The 16,496-nt window shown below is 42.4% G+C and overlaps 1 protein-coding gene across 1 annotated transcript in view; it reads left to right on the top strand.

The window, feature by feature from the left end:
* The first annotated feature begins 248 nt into the window (after positions 1 to 248).
* The window catches only part of actn3b (actinin alpha 3b), a 43,343-nt gene continuing 27,095 nt past the window's right edge, over positions 249 to 16,496 (top strand). The window contains exon 1 of the mRNA XM_084043384.1: positions 249 to 635. Within this exon, the coding sequence (XP_083899510.1) occupies positions 498 to 635 (138 nt within the window). The 5' untranslated portion in view covers positions 249 to 497. The remainder of the gene's footprint in view (positions 636 to 16,496) is intronic.

Raw genomic sequence — 16,496 nt, 5'->3', positions numbered from 1 at the left:
GTGTGCCATTGAGAGTCACTAACAGCAACAGGTGCGTTGGCACAAACCATAAAAAATGGTGGTTCCTTCAGCAGGAGGGGGTCGTGGGGGGGAGTGGAGGGGCGTGACTGACGTGCCTTCTGGCCACTCACGCGGCCGCTTCCCCCGACGGCCCCGCCCTCCACACCTGTTTAGGGTCAGAACCCGACACCTCAGGGCGCTCCCCCGTCCCCATACTTATTGGGGTGCGGTCACGTGGGCCACGTTTGACCAGGAAAGGAGCAACTTGCAGCGGCAGTGGGAGCACCACCTCCGCACAGGCACCCTCGCACCAGTGGAGCCCCTCTGTCTCTCTTGTCTCTCTTTCATTCTCTCTCTCGCTCTTGTCTCTCTCCCCCCCTGTCCTGAGGAGGTTCCCCCAAGAAAGCTTAGCCCGTCGTTTTATGTTTTGATACATTTATTTTTTCTTACCATATAACATAGAGGACATAAGAAGTCCTTGACAAGAGGCGTGCAAGATGACGGCAGTCGAACAGATGATGAGCTACAACAGCAGCTCCTACCAGATAACCGAGGGACAGATTTACATGATCCAGGAGGATGACTGGGACAGAGACCTGTTGCTGGACCCGGCCTGGGAGAAGCAGCAGAGGAAGGTACGTTCAGATCACACCAGTACCCCCTGATTGATGGAACACTTTATTAACAGTTTGCAACAAAATAAAAAGCACAGAGGTACAGATTCATACAAAAGGATGCTAAAGGGATAACCCAAGAAAGCACTATGGCTTGTTTCCATTGGGGTCCTGTGTCCTGTGTCAAGTACCCCCTCACATTGTCTGGTGTTACTGTAATCACAACAATAATTATTCTTTTGAGTGAAATAAATGTAAATGTATGAATTGAATTTGATAAGATGTTAATGTGGCCCTGGGATTTGTTGAACTGTTTACATGAAAACAGTGAATGATAAGTGTTAAGTGCACAGTGGGAGGTTTGGTTGGTTGGGAAAGAGGCCATTAGATGTTTTAGCAGCTGGCCCTTCAAGTTCCTTTGGAAGCTACAGCCAGATATTTTAAGTCGTGCAACTTTCTCAGTGTTGTCTTTCAGTTACCCCCCAACTGCCTCGTGAAGACGGTCTAAATATATCCCCCCAGTCCTCGTCCACCATTTGAATGATAAGCAATAAAATTATACTTGGAAGAACGTGCGAATTTTACGCACGGCTACGTCTCCATTTGGCACAATGGGAAATTACTCTTGAATACTCCACCCAAAGTGCATTTATAAAAACCTATAAAGCAAAGCAAATTAAATGTCCCTGAAGTAGAGTTGGAATTGTGTAACAAAAGACACATTTGTCATGAAAGTGGCAATATGAAAAAACGCTGCATGCATGCTAATTTGGTCTTTTATTGGACATGCAAACAGAAGCCACGCAAACCTCGACGTTCTGTAGTGAGAACTCAGTAGTCCTGCTTTGACAGTTTGGGGTGACAGTATGGTTGTCTTGGTGACCAGCTGGCCTTGTCGTGGAGATGAGTGAAACAGGTGCGTTTAATGAGCTGTCAGTGCTAAAAGTCATTGGGCCGAGATGACGTCAGTGTGCCACCTAAACTGGGACAATCACACCACAGCACAATAGCCAATTCAGCTTTATGACTATGTTTACATGACACACACACACACACACACACACACACACACACACACACACACACACACACACACACACACACACACACACACACACACACACACACACACACACACACACACACACACAAAACACACACACACGCTGCCTTACATTGCATTGCTACAGGTTGTCACTGCAATGGCATTGCTGGTCATAATTGTGATTTATCTTTTATTGGTAGGGGGACATTTTCCGCCACTGACTTGATGGCTATGAATCATTATATCTCTTCAGTTAGATGACTGCAATGTCAGGAGTACATGGCTGTTCTTTACCATCCATTCTAAACCACAACTTCTGGGTCACAAGCTGAAAATAGCCATATGCTAAATCTGTCACGTCATTTACAGTCAATTAGCCTACACACACCGTGATTGAAAGCCTGCTGGATGAAGCCGAAAATAACTACCAGCTCTCTTTGTAGTGTGATTTACAATACTACAACTACACAACAACCTTTCTTGTTTCAAAACCACTTGTACTGTAACAACAGCCCAGCGCCAGTTCAACAAATTGTTTCAGATGAGTGCAGATCCATTGAATTATGCAAAATGGCCCCCCACTTTTAGAAGCTTGGAAGCGCTGGGGATCCTTCCTTCTCAGTTTGACAAGCCTGAGAGAACTCAACAGATGGCAGCACCCAGAGAGAGAGAGAGAGAGAGAGAGGGAGATGGCAAAGCTAGTGGATATACGCCCCGGGTTGGTTTCACAAACCCACAAATACACATCCACCTAAAAATACTTTTCAACTTGCCGTGCACCCCTTCCCCTCCTGCCCTCCCTCCCTCCCTCCCCTCTCCTTCCTCCAGCTCTCTCTCTCACTTTCTTCCTCCATCAGGTTGAGCACTTCCTCTTGCCCACACTCTCTCCTCTTTTAACCCTCTCTCTCTCTCTCAACTTGTTGAGGTGGCATACCGCATGTATATCTTTTCTTGGATGCCACCTTTAGCTCGCTGTTACCTCATTTCTTCTTTGTAAGTGGTTCTTACTTGTAACATGATAGAACACTGCTTGTTAAAACCCAGCACAAAACACGCCATCCATTCCATTTAACTTCACCTCTCAACCTCCCGGGGGAGTAGGTCACGGTATGCCTGCTGCTCTCCTCGGCATGTAAAATCCAGCTTAAGGCGCTGATATCAGGCCGTAAATATAGATTGAGCATCATTTTGCGGTGTAATGAATATGAAAGGAAACCCCGGCCTCCGCCACCTGTTCTCTGCCCCCATCCTTGAGATTTGACTGGAAAAATCGACTCACCACTTGACACAGTAATAAAATGTTTGTCAACACAAAGTGATGTCGAATCTGATACCAGCCTTTCGAAATAGGCAGTGTGTTTGTGCTTGCCTAGATATGTGTGCATGTGTGATTGCATTGGTATGTGCATGTGCTAATCTGTGTGTACTCGCATTGGTTGTCATCGTGTGCGTGTGTGTGTGTGTGTGTGTGTGTATGAGTGAGTGTGCGTGTGCATGCGTGTCTGACTTGTACAACATTCATTGGTGTAAAATTATCATAATTGTCAAAATGTTAGCTACAAATTCCCCGCATGGCAGAGAGAGAGAGAGAGATAAATTCTGCTTTAATAGGAGCTGGCAACAGAACCTTGTGCGGGACAACGCATCACACAAGGGATGTCAAAAAGAATGAAATACATAAAGAGTTATGGTAGAAAAAGTGTCTTACATCACTCCTGCCTTTGACAGTAGCCCACTCAGAAATACCCATAACTCAAAATGTCTCTCTCCCACTCGAGGTGAGAGAAAGATCAGGAATAAAAGTTCTTAGGCTACAGCAGAAAACTTGGAGGCAAAATAGAGATACTATATCAGGATAGCTGTGGGTGGAAAATGGATGTTTACGTTAAGGATCTAAGCCTATTGATGCCGGCTTTGCCTGAGGCTACACAAGAAGCTTAGAGATTTCTCTTCCTTCTTTTCTCTTTCCTTTTTTCTTTTTACAGAAAAAAACGACCACTCATCTCTTGTACAGTAGAATCAATAGCCTGTTTGAAGATGAACTCTTGTGATGTGAAAGCCAGAATACTTGTCTCAAAGAAAACAAAGAAGATGGTTAATGAGTATTTCTTATAAATTACTAAGTGTTGTTGTTGTTGTTATTGCGTTTGTTCCTTTAGGTGTATCACAAGAGGACTTGTGTGGGCCTGTATAACATCCATACATGCATATTTTAATATCTAGTTGTGTTGTTTATGTGGCGTAGCCCCCGATTGAAAGAAGACAAAATCTCATGAACACATTATCTAGTCTGGAAACTAAAATATCACACAGTCAGTCTGAGTGTTCAGCTGCTAACCTGCTAGCAGTCTGTCTACTAGCGTTAACCTATAAATATCCATTGCATAGGACAAGCAGCAGCCTCATTGGCTAAGCTGGGCCCATTAGCAACAGTGGATAGTGAATGTACACTATGTGTACAGCCACGGGGGAATTGGCATCCCATCAGGTCAAATTAAGCTGACATTTTGTTGTCCCAGGAAGTGTAAAAAGTGTCACTTGTGGTCAGTACCATGCTTCACCGTGTCAGGAGTCAGCAGTGTAAATGAGTTTAATCAAAGCAGCAATTCTGAGGCCTAGTTAGAGGTGTTTATTTTTGTGTTTTAGCCTAATACACCATGTATTAGCTGTTATTAGCTGTGATGCTATTCAGACCTCTAGTAGTCAGAAGGTCACCGGTTCACCTCCCAGCCTCCAGTCTATGTGTCGAAGTGTCCCTGAGCAAGACAACTGGTGTCCCGCCCAAGCTCTCATCATAACCATCTGAGCAGCCATCAACTGGCTGAATCTGAAACCGAATTTCCCCCGCTGGACTATATGGTCTACAAAAATAGATACATAATGATAATCAAGCATCAAATCTAAGACCAATAATACTAGTGCATTCATCATAAGATGTTGCAAGGCTTGAATTATCCTTAAGAATCACATACTTTCTCATCTATTCTATTCTATTCTATTCCATGGTGCTTAAAAAGGAGGGGGCAAAAATATGTATCAATGGAGTGAAGTCATGCAGTATACAGCAATGCAGTATAAATTATGTATCTACTACAGTATCTCTATGTAGGCAAGTCGATATCCTGAGATAGTGTGTCATGTAATCTCTTGTAGTCTAATCTGATTTGGTGTTTTACAGCTCTGCCAGTAGACCTGAAGCCACATGAGGTCACTGATGTCACTTCCCATTTGACAGCCTCTGTGACACAGCAATCCCTTTACTGTTTTTACACCTCTGAGAAATTGAGCTTTGCAATTCAGATAGACTGAGATTATATTTATCTTTAAAGGAGTAGTTCACCCAAAAAAATGACTTATTTTCAATCAATTACACACCCCATGAAGCCTTGAAGTCATGGAGATTTTTTTTGTTTTTGTTGCATTCCTAAGCCAATAATTTGATCTCCGGTAGGATGGAGACTCAATTGAGTCTCCTACCGGAGACTCTGCCGGTCATCAAATTATTGGTTTAGGAATGCAAGAAAAGCTAAATAATCTCCATGAATTCAAGGCTTCATTGGGTGTGTAATTGATAGAAAATAAGTAATTGTTTGGGTGAACTGCTCCTTCAAATAGATCCAAGAAGATGATTTGGTAACTCAAAAGAAAAAGAAGGAAAAAAAGAAGAAGCATAATATAATATTGTATAAATACGCACGTGCACATCGATTCTGCCAGCACCATTTATCTTCTCAGTACAGTAAATTGCTCTCAGTTTCTTATTAAAAATACATTGATTGTGAACTCTTGGTTGCACATGCTGAGGATTGGTTACACTGAAAAAGCTGTTTGCTATTAGACAGAAGTGTTTTTTTCTCCTCTTACGCCCTCCTGAACTCAATCAACAACAAACTAGTCCCATACTTGCCTGAGATACTGTCTGTGATTCTGACCTGGAACCAAATGCCATCACTGTTTAGGGTGCTTTCCATACATGTACTGTATAATGAGAAAGGACTGTATGGCAACATTGAGCCCAATTTATACATTGTACCGTTGTACAACAAAGTATAAACTAGCCATTATGATAACATGTCAACCAAGGGGCTTCCTGTGCTATGCCTTCTCCTTAGAAGAGATTTCTTACATAAAAATATTTAACGTTCATTGGGATAGCCCCATTTTGTTCTATTTGATGTCTTTTGCAATGTGAATTAAGTAGTTGCAGACAATGAAAAAGATGAATAATTAGCCTATGAAGTGGGCTCTAAATGGTTTTGTCTGTGAGTGCTGGATTGAGATCAACCTCCCCCTTCATCCAGACCCTAATCTTGGAAATTAGTACAAATATTAAGATATTACTCCTTAATCTCCTTAATCTGGGCATGTCATAATAATATAATATTCAGTGAAAATAGCAGATATACAAGCTCACAATGCATAATGTTGCGACACATTGTGAGCTTGTACTGTAGATAAGGGTAGTTTGAGCAAAGAGATTTGGTGTAGAGGGAAAAAAGGAGTGGGGCAAGGATACACACCTGGGGGACACACCAGTCAATGAAGTATCTACACTACAGTTGAAGTAGTTAAGGAGACATTTTGCCTTGCTAGTCCAGCTCCATAGAGGTGTACTCACCTTACCCACTCACCTAATTCCTGGACGCACTGGAGCGGACATCTTAGATTCACACCCATGATTCACTTTGTCAGGGTCATGTGATCCCAACACCACCACCAGTGCAGGAACCTTAGCCCCTCTACCGATGTGAGCCATGAACCCTGCAAAATATTTCGTGCAAAGAAGCTAGCATATTATTTCCTTTTTATTTCTATGAAGCATTTTCGAGTATAGTGGTTGTCTGATCTGACTGAGTAAATGTTTTGCAGATTCTCCACAATAATATATTACTTTTTTAAATCATGTCACACACTGTTTAGTCATTCTTCTTTTTTCAATAATTTTATTCGTTTTATAAACAAAGAACATAAATCTCACACATAGGAAGACAGCCAAGCAACAAAATCAAACAATTGCCAAATAATGAAATGACACTGGTTTGTTTTTAATTGGTCATTTGACTGAAGATGTACAATGTTAAGGAAGGGAAACAGTAGATGCCACTTGAAATAGATATACAATACAAGTATACATAAAAGGAGATGACTGTGATAATAATAACTAATAAGATCAGGATAGGATTAATGAATACACTGTACTGGTGAGTTATGTCTAGAGTGTATGGGGGGTAAAAGTAAGAAGAGAGGTGAGACTGCCTGCTGTAGTCAGATCAAATAGCAGTTGCTATTCCAGAAGCTGTGTCCATGTAGGGAGGCTTCTATAAACTGCTTTAGGGCAGCCACAGGAGGCCACACGAAGGGCTGAGGAGTGTGTGTGTGTGTGTGTGTGTGTGTGTGTGTGTGTGTGTGTGTGTGTGTGTGTGTGTGTGTGTGTGTGTGTGTGTGTGTGTGTGTGTGTGTGTGTGTGTGTGTGTGTGTGTGTGTGTGTGTGTGTGTGTGTGTGTGTGTGTGTGTGTGTGTGTGTGTGTGGCGTGCGTGCACGACTGCACGTGCGCGTGCTTCCGATACAATCACTTATATGCTGCTCACAAGGTACATTTCCGAGTGAAAAATTGGCGTACAGCTTTGTGTTTTAAGAGGATACGCGTGTTTGACTTCTCAGGAGTGTGAAGACATACCGGTAGTTATATTTCAAAGTCTCGTCGCAATGCTGAAGGCAGGACACACTATACACCCACATTGTCAGAATGCAGAGAGTGAAAGTAGAACCGCTGACTGATGGGTGGCCATCTTGGATCTGATCGGAGCCGTCCTCTATCACTGTGTGTGTGTGTGGGAGAGCAAAAATGGCTCCTCACCACTTTTGAAATATTAAGTGTTTATATGACGTGTAGTAAATTGTTTTTGAACACCATTTTGATGTACTGTACCATGCTAGAATTACTGTAGATTCTATTCCAGTGGCACATTCGTTCACATGAGCCAAAGAGGATCCTGTTACGCATTTGGAATCTTCATTAGTGGCAAATGGCAATGAGGATGAGTTTTTACACAATGTTAATGCTGCCATAATTTGATGTTTGACAAATATAAATCAACCAAACCAAAACTACATATACTGTATGAGTGTTAAAGCATTCTGTATAATCAGTGTACTGTAAACCCATTCATAGTGCTATATTGGTCACAGTTGTGTTCCATTTCCCCCCCATTGATGGTCCAAATGGTGACCTGGGTGTTATATAAGGAAGCAGATACTGCAGGTGCAAGCTGTCGAGTTTATGGCCTCAGTAACAACAGAACAAACACTGGACACAAACATATGACAGTAATGTGTTACCTCATGTCATAGTCACTTGTGCCGTGTTATTTGATCAAACAAGGTTACAAGTTGTGGGGTATTAAGCTGTATTTAATAATGTCACCGACACATAGGGACAATCCCCTGGAATGGGAAAGGGTCCCGGTTTGATTCTGGCATCATGTCATAGTGAGCTTGAGCAAGGCACTATCCCCTAACTGCTCCCCCCAGGGGTGATTCAGTAAATGCCCACTGGGACAAATTCCGGTCTCTGCAAATGTACTTGGCCAAATAATCTACCTATTACGGAGCTAGTCTTTGTTAAGAGCTATCCTCAGCTAACTAGGAATCAAGGTTATTTGCATATAATAGGTATGAGTGAGTTGCTGACATGGACAGGCCTGTGACAGAAATACTGAATAGAATGATATTTTTTATTAGGAATCAAACTCGATGTGTTAATCCAGGAAGTGCATTGACAAGACAACACATTAGCATGATGTCATGCTAACAAGTTGCCATAACATCTTTCTGGACAGTTTTGAAACTGATGTAAGATCATGTAACTGAATGATGATGTAACTGAATGTTCATTCTTCACTTAATGTTTCTGTTTTGAGCATATCACCGATATGAGTGTATCTCATTCAGTTCATCAAATCTTAACTGTACCAGGAACAGTTTTAAATAAGAATGCTTTACAGCTTATAAATAATATTACATTGAAAATAGTGTTATAACCTACTTATATTGTATAACTGTAAGAAGCTACATTAATTAACATCATATTAACATCAAATATAGATATATACATATATATTTGGACCAAAATTTAGATAAGCGGTCAGCTTTATTGCGTTCGATCCTTTTGATAATAGTGGGCCAATGTTATAACAGTTGAGTTTCGGAAATTCTTATTTGCTGTTAATTGAGGTCTTCTTTTACACAGCAACAGTAGATTGTAGTCCAAATTGGATGAGATTTGTCGATTTGGCTGAATAACTGGTCTCAAGGTCGACCATGACTAGCTCTTTATGTAATATGAATCGTAGGGAAAATCTAGGCTTGTCACAGGTTACCATTAGGGCTGTCCCCTCCTAGTCAATTAATCCATGAATCTGTCGGTTTGGTCTTAGTTGACGAAGACTTTTTTGTTGATTATCCCCCCCCCCCCACATGCAAATGAATGTATTGATATCACATAGTTTTGATAGCAATAAACTGGCATGGGCAGCTACGAGTGTGTGGCTAATACTCCTTTATTATTTAATGATTTGTTCTTTAGCATTGACAACCTTCTGGTAGGTCACTTGTCAATGTCAGCCGCCATGATCAAGTCTCCTGTCGAAGTGGAATTAGCTGATTCAAGAGATGCCTGGACAGTTTTGCAGCTTATTTCAGAGAGCGAACTGCACCACTGAAATTAGAACCCCGCTCACCTCCTCCTCCTCCCCTCCTCCCCCTCCTCCCCACCCCTAGGCCAGGCGCACGGTCATAAATCTCTGGCACCTTGTTGAGCCAATTTGTCTGCCTCATTGTCACTCAGGGCGCCCAAGGCACAGTAAATGATGAAGGACGGAGCATGCCACTGCTGCTACCGCCTCTGCCAAACCCTGAACCTGAATCGCTCACCTTTTGTTCTCCGCTATCAATCAAAACGATTTCACATCAATCCTTTTGTTAAAATGGCTAAAAAGTTGACAACGGAGAGGGCAGGGAAATAGTGTCACAGTAAAGTCGGGGTGTGTGCGACCGCATGCTTAGCGTTTAGATGCTTGCCACGGATTAACAAATAGCAAAAAAAAAGAGCTTATCCGTCACCTACATGAACACTGTTTGTGCAGCCAAACCCTCCAGTCCTCCAGCATCCCTGTTTACTCTTCTCTCACATCTATAAAGCCAGACATCTGATGATTGTGCCAGAGCTGCAAATCACACACACCAACACTCACTCATTCATGTGTGCACATACACACACACACACACACACACACACACACACACACACACACACACACACACACACACACACACACACACAAGGACACACTTCTGGAGAACGCAGGCCTCTTGCCGACAGTTTTGGCTTTGCTTTGACATCAGCAAACTGCACCATGCAGTGAGGGGAAGGAATATACTGTAATGGGACAGAACTAAGTAGTGTTTGAAATTGGGAATTAAACCATGACGATGATAATGCACAAGAAAAGATGGCCTGGTGATTGACAGAATCAGTTTTCTATTGTTTATGATAGCACTTTTATTAGCATACATATTCCTTGCTTGTATTATGTGGATTCATGTTTTGTTTGTGTGTGGGTTGTTTCTATTGATTCTATTTCTATGTTATAGGGGGACAGATTAATCACACATTATTGTTCCATCCGGTGCACTGCTACTGCGAATGTAACGTGTGACATTGCCTCCCAAATTTATAACTGATTTGTTAATAAGTGTAGTCATTGTGTAAGAGTCTTGTGTGCAAGTCTTACGCAAATCTTAGTAGGCTAGTGTGTGTGTGTGTGTGTGTGTGTGTGTGTGTGTGTGTGTGTGTGTGTGTGTGTGTGTGTGTGTGTGTGTGTGTGTGTGTGTGTGTGTGTGTGTGTGTGTGTGTGTGTGTGTGTGTGTGTGTGTGTGTGTGTGTGGTTGTGGCGACGGGGGATAGAGCTGTTGCGTCATGTCTAGCTCACTAGAATCCCTTTTACCCACAGCATGGCATACGTGTGCGTGCGCGCGCGCGCGTACACACACACACACACACACACACACAATGCTGGCAAAGTTGTCCTAGCCTTTGATCCTCTAAATATAGACATGAATATTCATATTTGGACTCGGGCCCTACACATGAGATGGTTGACAATAGGCCCATGTCAGCAGTCTTTGTGGGCTAATATCTCTCAGTCTCCTCTTGTCCACTGTGATCCCTCTGCACCAGGGAGCGCTTCAACACATGCTGGTTGAAATTAGGGTTAGGAGACCTTTCATTTTCTGTTCTGTTCATTCAGCACAAATGTAGCTTGAAAAGTGCAGTATCATAGAGCCTTTATCCTTATACTCATTACCACGTGAACCGTATCGTCCCTAATCTGGGCTCATAACAGGCAAACATTCAGCAAAAATGTGGGAACATTCAGCAAAAATAGCATCTACATTAAAGCTCGCAACGCACCATATTGGCTATATTCGGCTAATAGATTTGTGAGAGAAAAAAAAAGGTTACCAAGTATAGACCCCTGGGGGACCCCCAGTCAACAGGGTGTAAAACAAGTGGTCTTGGACTAGCTGAAATAGTAGATTACTTAAAATGTTCTTTCTTTAGTAACTATTTAAATTGCCTTTTCTCACCATTAATGAATAAATTAATCAGTTACTGCAGCTTCATTTAGACTAGTGCGGGCACCTATTTGTATTACCTCCTGCTCTAAATTGCCCTGAATTGCCGTCTCCTGATGAGTCAGCACCTCTCTCTGCCATCCTTCAAATCATATCCCCTCTAGCATCCTATCTAATATAGTGGTAATGTCATGAAAACACACCCACACTACCAACAAAGTGGCTATTTCTTCTTGTTGCACTTTTTCGGTTGCTTCAGCACTTTTCATATTAGTGTTTGTATAGTTTTTGCACCATAAGCCTCTGTGTGGACATTCTAACTTTTTTTTCTGATGCAATGCTATGCAATGTTATCCTTTTAGCCCAAATGTCTGACTGTACTTCGTGCTGTTTACATTGCAGACTAATAAAGTATTCAATCAATGCACATTCCTCTACACTTCTATTTCAGTCAGTTTGCTTTTTATTGTACTATTATATTTTATTTCCGTAATATATTTTTTTATTATTATTATTTCAGAACAGAAAGATGTAAAGATTTTTAGCTGGACCACCAAGGCCAGCCCAACAGAGAGCCTTTGACTGACATTCACTGAATGATGAAGCAACTGCATTGTTCAGGCAGTTGGCATAACAACAGACTAGCCAATCGCATATATAGCAATAATCCCCATCCCTCGTTCATTTAACTAACTTACTGATGTTGGGGACTGCCAGTTGAATGATGCACAGCTAAAGATGTTTGGATTGGTTCTCACCTGACAAATGTTTACAAGCTGTCAATAAACAGATCCTGTAACTAGTCGTCACTTACTCACGTTATCACCTTTTCAATTTCTCCCGTTTCTCCCTATTGGCTAAAAGCCAGCCAATGAGGGGTCGCCAATGGCGTCCCATACTCTGACATGTTTTGGGTGATTTGATCGGGGCTTAGTCCCTACTTAGCTTAAACTTAAGTGTGTATGTATGTATGTATGTATGCATGTGTATGTATGTTTGAAACGTACATCTGCAATTTTCTGCAGTGGTCCTAGTAATATTTGTTATTTTGGGAGAGTATATCTTCTACTGTATATAAACAGCCAAAATAACAAATACTATAGGACCGCTGCAGAAAATTGCAGATTTCATATCTAGGAATTAACTTTAAAGACTGACTATCCCTCTTACAAATTCACATTCATGTCTAGGTTTCAGCCTTGTTATCTTTAGTTTCTCTTAGTGTGTGTCTTAAAGAACACACACTAAGAGATGCATTACTTACTATATGTGTACTCTGGGCTGACTCCTTCTCATAACTAATGTATGTCATACACTTGTCAATGTTTTACAAAGACGTTGCCCCGATATACCCCTTGAGACTGACATGATGTCATGTCTGAAATGTATAGCCTAGAGAAGAATGAGATGAGAGGCATGAGAAGGAAGTTGGTAGCACGGTGGGTGGTGGTGCCCCCAGGCGGTTCCCCACCCCTGTGTTTCGGTGTAATGGTTGTTTAGAGGTTGACGGGGGAGCTGTGGGGTGTGGCGTCAGAGATGTAGGGTGGGGTACAACGTCGGAGGTGGGTGCATTAAGGGCTGTTGGGGAGAGGGAAGAAACTGGAAAAGGATTGGCTCACAGATCGGCTCTTATGTCATAGTCCCAATTCGTCCCTCTGCGTACGTAGGCACCCATGTCCGGCGGCGTGGGGTCTCGGTGTAAAAGAGGGGGGGATATTTAAAACCCAGCTGGAGAAGAGGGTAATGGGGAAGGGGAGAGGGGGGTGGTAAGGAGCCAGGGTGGGGGGGGGGTTAGTGGCTCTTCAGCCACACCTGTTGTACCCCTACCACACACACACACACACACACACACACACACACACACACACACACACACACACACACACACACACACACCTCCTACCACCATATCAGCTGTTGAAACTCAGTGAAGGAATTCGAGTTGGGTATTGTTTACAAGAGGATCTAAAACAGTACAGGTTTCCTGGGACCAGGGTATGATGTCAGGTGTGAATTGCCGCTCTGACAAATTCCTTGCCAGTGGGTGATTTCCTTGAGTTTGCTTTGTCAGAGGAATACATTGTAGCAGCAGCAGCTGTGTGAAGTTGAAAAAGTCAGTGTAGCCTATACTGTTTGGCATATTAAACAAACTCTTTTCACTTCATCTCAACCACTACATATATCAAATGCATATTTGTAGCAGAGAGTGTCCAAATATTTTTTTCCTTAAAGAAAGGTAAATACAATTGTATCCCACTGGCTTTTTTCTTTTAATCCTTGAAGAAAGCAACATTACATCTTCCTGTTCTGTGATTGCAAACAGCTGATAGCCTATGGTGCGCCACAGTCAAACATACAGTAGTGCTACTTACCCACTTTTTTTTTTTTTGTAATATATAACATTGTGTCTTGCATACAGATACTGTATATACATGCACGTTTGAAAAGGTGAATTTAAGTGATATTGTTTTAATCAGTATCTTAAATGTGTGGCCATTTGTCTCAAGCATCTTGAATTAAACTGCCCTTTGCACTTAGGATGTCTTGCTTATATTTAATGAAATATTAAGAAACATAAGAAATTAAGAAGAAACTAACTTTCTTAGGTTTTGTGCAAGCAGAACAGTTGATTGTGCAACATCTTGATTGATGGGCTGCTGTTGTAGCCTAAAGCTAGTTGTAGGAAATCCACACACACTATTCCAATCACAGAGCCATTTATTGTTTGGAAAACGACTTATTCTATACATTTTAGAGATGAACACAAGTAGGGTCGGGATCCTTTAGGATTTTAACGATACCTGTTCCTCTTAACGGTCCAATTCCTTAACGGTTCCCTCTAACGGTTTCAAATGGACCCGTACAGGTCTAACTCTGAGAATGTACAAATGGAACCAAATGGACCCTTACAGGTCCATTTGGTTCCAATTGTACACTCTCAGAGTTATAATGGTTGTTGACATTTTTAAGTTTGAGAACCACTGGCACTTTAATTGTATAGCAGACGTGAAGTCCACACACCAGCCTCTGAGAGTGTGAGAAAAACCTTTTCCGGAAAACGGTTCCAAATGTGATGGAACCGATTCCGTTTTTTCAATGGATCCGGCATTCCTCCGTTTCCGGATCCTAACCCTAAACACAAGGTGTCAGGGATAGGAGGAGGAGCCACGTGGTCAAGAGTAAAGAGCCAAAGAGGAGGAGCTTCAGTGTAACAGTTGGGACAGATGGACAAACAACAAACAGAAGTACAGCACGTCTGTTTCATTGTCTGCTGATAGATTGACACAGCTGGTCAGGTTTCTTACAGTACATGTGAACTACAATTTAACCACTTAAACCCAAGCCCCCCAGAGCCCCACGGTACAACAGTGAAGCTACCATCGCCTGGTGGTCAAATCTGGGATTGCAAGAGTGTAGAGCGTTCTTCCGGGTGCTTCAAACGCCAGTGAGCAACTTTCATTTAAATGAATAGCTGGGGGCGGGGCAGCTCTCTAGATATATTATAACTCTATGCCTAAACCCCATATACTTGACCGGGGTCCCCCCCCCCCCCCCCTCCCAGGGCTCTATTTGGTGTTGAGGAAAAAGTGGAGTGTTGCTATTTTTTCCAAATATCGCCCCAAAATAGGGATTATATTTTGTTCCGTATTAGCCACGCTGAATCGTTGTTCCCAGCTCCATTTTTAAATTAACTTCACTTCTACTTTATAGAAATTCCCCAAATGTTGCTTTTGCTAATGTTAAAAGCAACCACGACCAGTAGTAGAACAGAGACCTTGGCATTGATTGCCGATATTTGTAATGACCATTCGAACCGTGAGGTCATAGTAATATAGCTGTGAATTCCCTCCTCTAAGTCAGGTGAGAGGTGCGTGTCGCGGCGAGGTGAGCGTGAACCCCGTCAGTTATGTTGGCAGAGCTTTGGTATCTGGCGGCCGTACTGGCAACGGGAGCCATTGTTCCTTCACTGTGTGGGTGAAAGGTTGTGCATTCCATCTCCCCTCCAATAAATACTATTATCAAACAGGTGCCCCCGGCGTGCATGCTCAGAATAATGGAGCTATTCTTACGTCTGTAAGGCTTGCGTTTTGGTGTTGAGGGTTGTAAAATTGTTTTGTGTGAAGTGAACTGAAGGTTGTGTCATGTGTGTACGGGTGAGAGATCAAAGCTAAAGTGGCAAGTGCAGTAACTAAGGGGGAAAAAATCACTGAAGAATGGGTTTAAAAGTGATTCAACTGGTCAGCCAAATGAGATATCGGCATATAAGTGATATTACAATAAATGTACATCTGTTCTTGAGGTAATTGTTCGTCCCCCAAAATCAAGAAGGCTAATTTGGCCTTTGGGATGCACAAATAAGTTGGTGTGTCCAAAAACGTAGTTGCTGCACTTTGGCTTTGTAGGGCAGAATAGACATGTAAGATTGTGTGTGTGTTTGTGCACAGTGTGTGAACTCGGTGGCCTTTAGAGTGGGAGCAATGCATGTTGTTTATAAGCATGATGTATCGCTGTCTGTAGGTGCATGTGTGTACTGTGAGTATTTATGTGAGCAGGACATGATTGTGGACAGCCGCGTGACAAAGGTAGCAACCGTGGACAGGTGTGTGTGTGCGTGTGCATGTGCGTGTGCGCGTGCGCATGCGCACGTGTGTGTATGTGTGTGTGGCATTGGATCAGCCCTGACAAGTGCTGAGTATTTTTAGTGGTAAGATACAGACACACGCACACACACAAATACTTGTTATATTAAATTAAGGGATATAGTTACCTTCACTATTATGTGGACATGTAAGTGTCCCTTGTTATTGTGTAAATACATTATATTGTCTAGTATGCTGTACATCACAATAGACTACAGTAGCAACAGATATGTTCGTAGTTCGTACCTTGGCCGTACATTTATCAGCACACTATGGCTGGCCTTGTAAATGCACAATAAGGCAGACAGACACGGCCTGTTGTTGTGTTAACAGTTTCCTTGAGAGAAGATGCCTGTGTTAAACACTTAGATTTACAAGACACAAGACACAAGATTATTTTTTCTTGTTACTCTCTGCCTTTCTGTGTGTGTGTGTGTGTGTGTGTGTGTGTGTGTGTGTGTGTGTGTGTGTGTGTGTGTGTGTGTGTGTGTGTGTGTGTGTGTGTGTGTGTGTGTGTGTGTGTGTGTGTGTGTGTGTGTGTGTGTGTGTGTGTGTGTGTG

The sequence above is a fragment of the Gymnoscopelus microlampas genome (assembly GCF_963454915.1).
Source record: "Gymnoscopelus microlampas genome assembly, chromosome: 19".
Lineage (NCBI taxonomy): Eukaryota > Metazoa > Chordata > Actinopteri > Myctophiformes > Myctophidae > Gymnoscopelus > Gymnoscopelus microlampas.
This window is presented reverse-complemented; position numbering and strand designations above follow the sequence as displayed.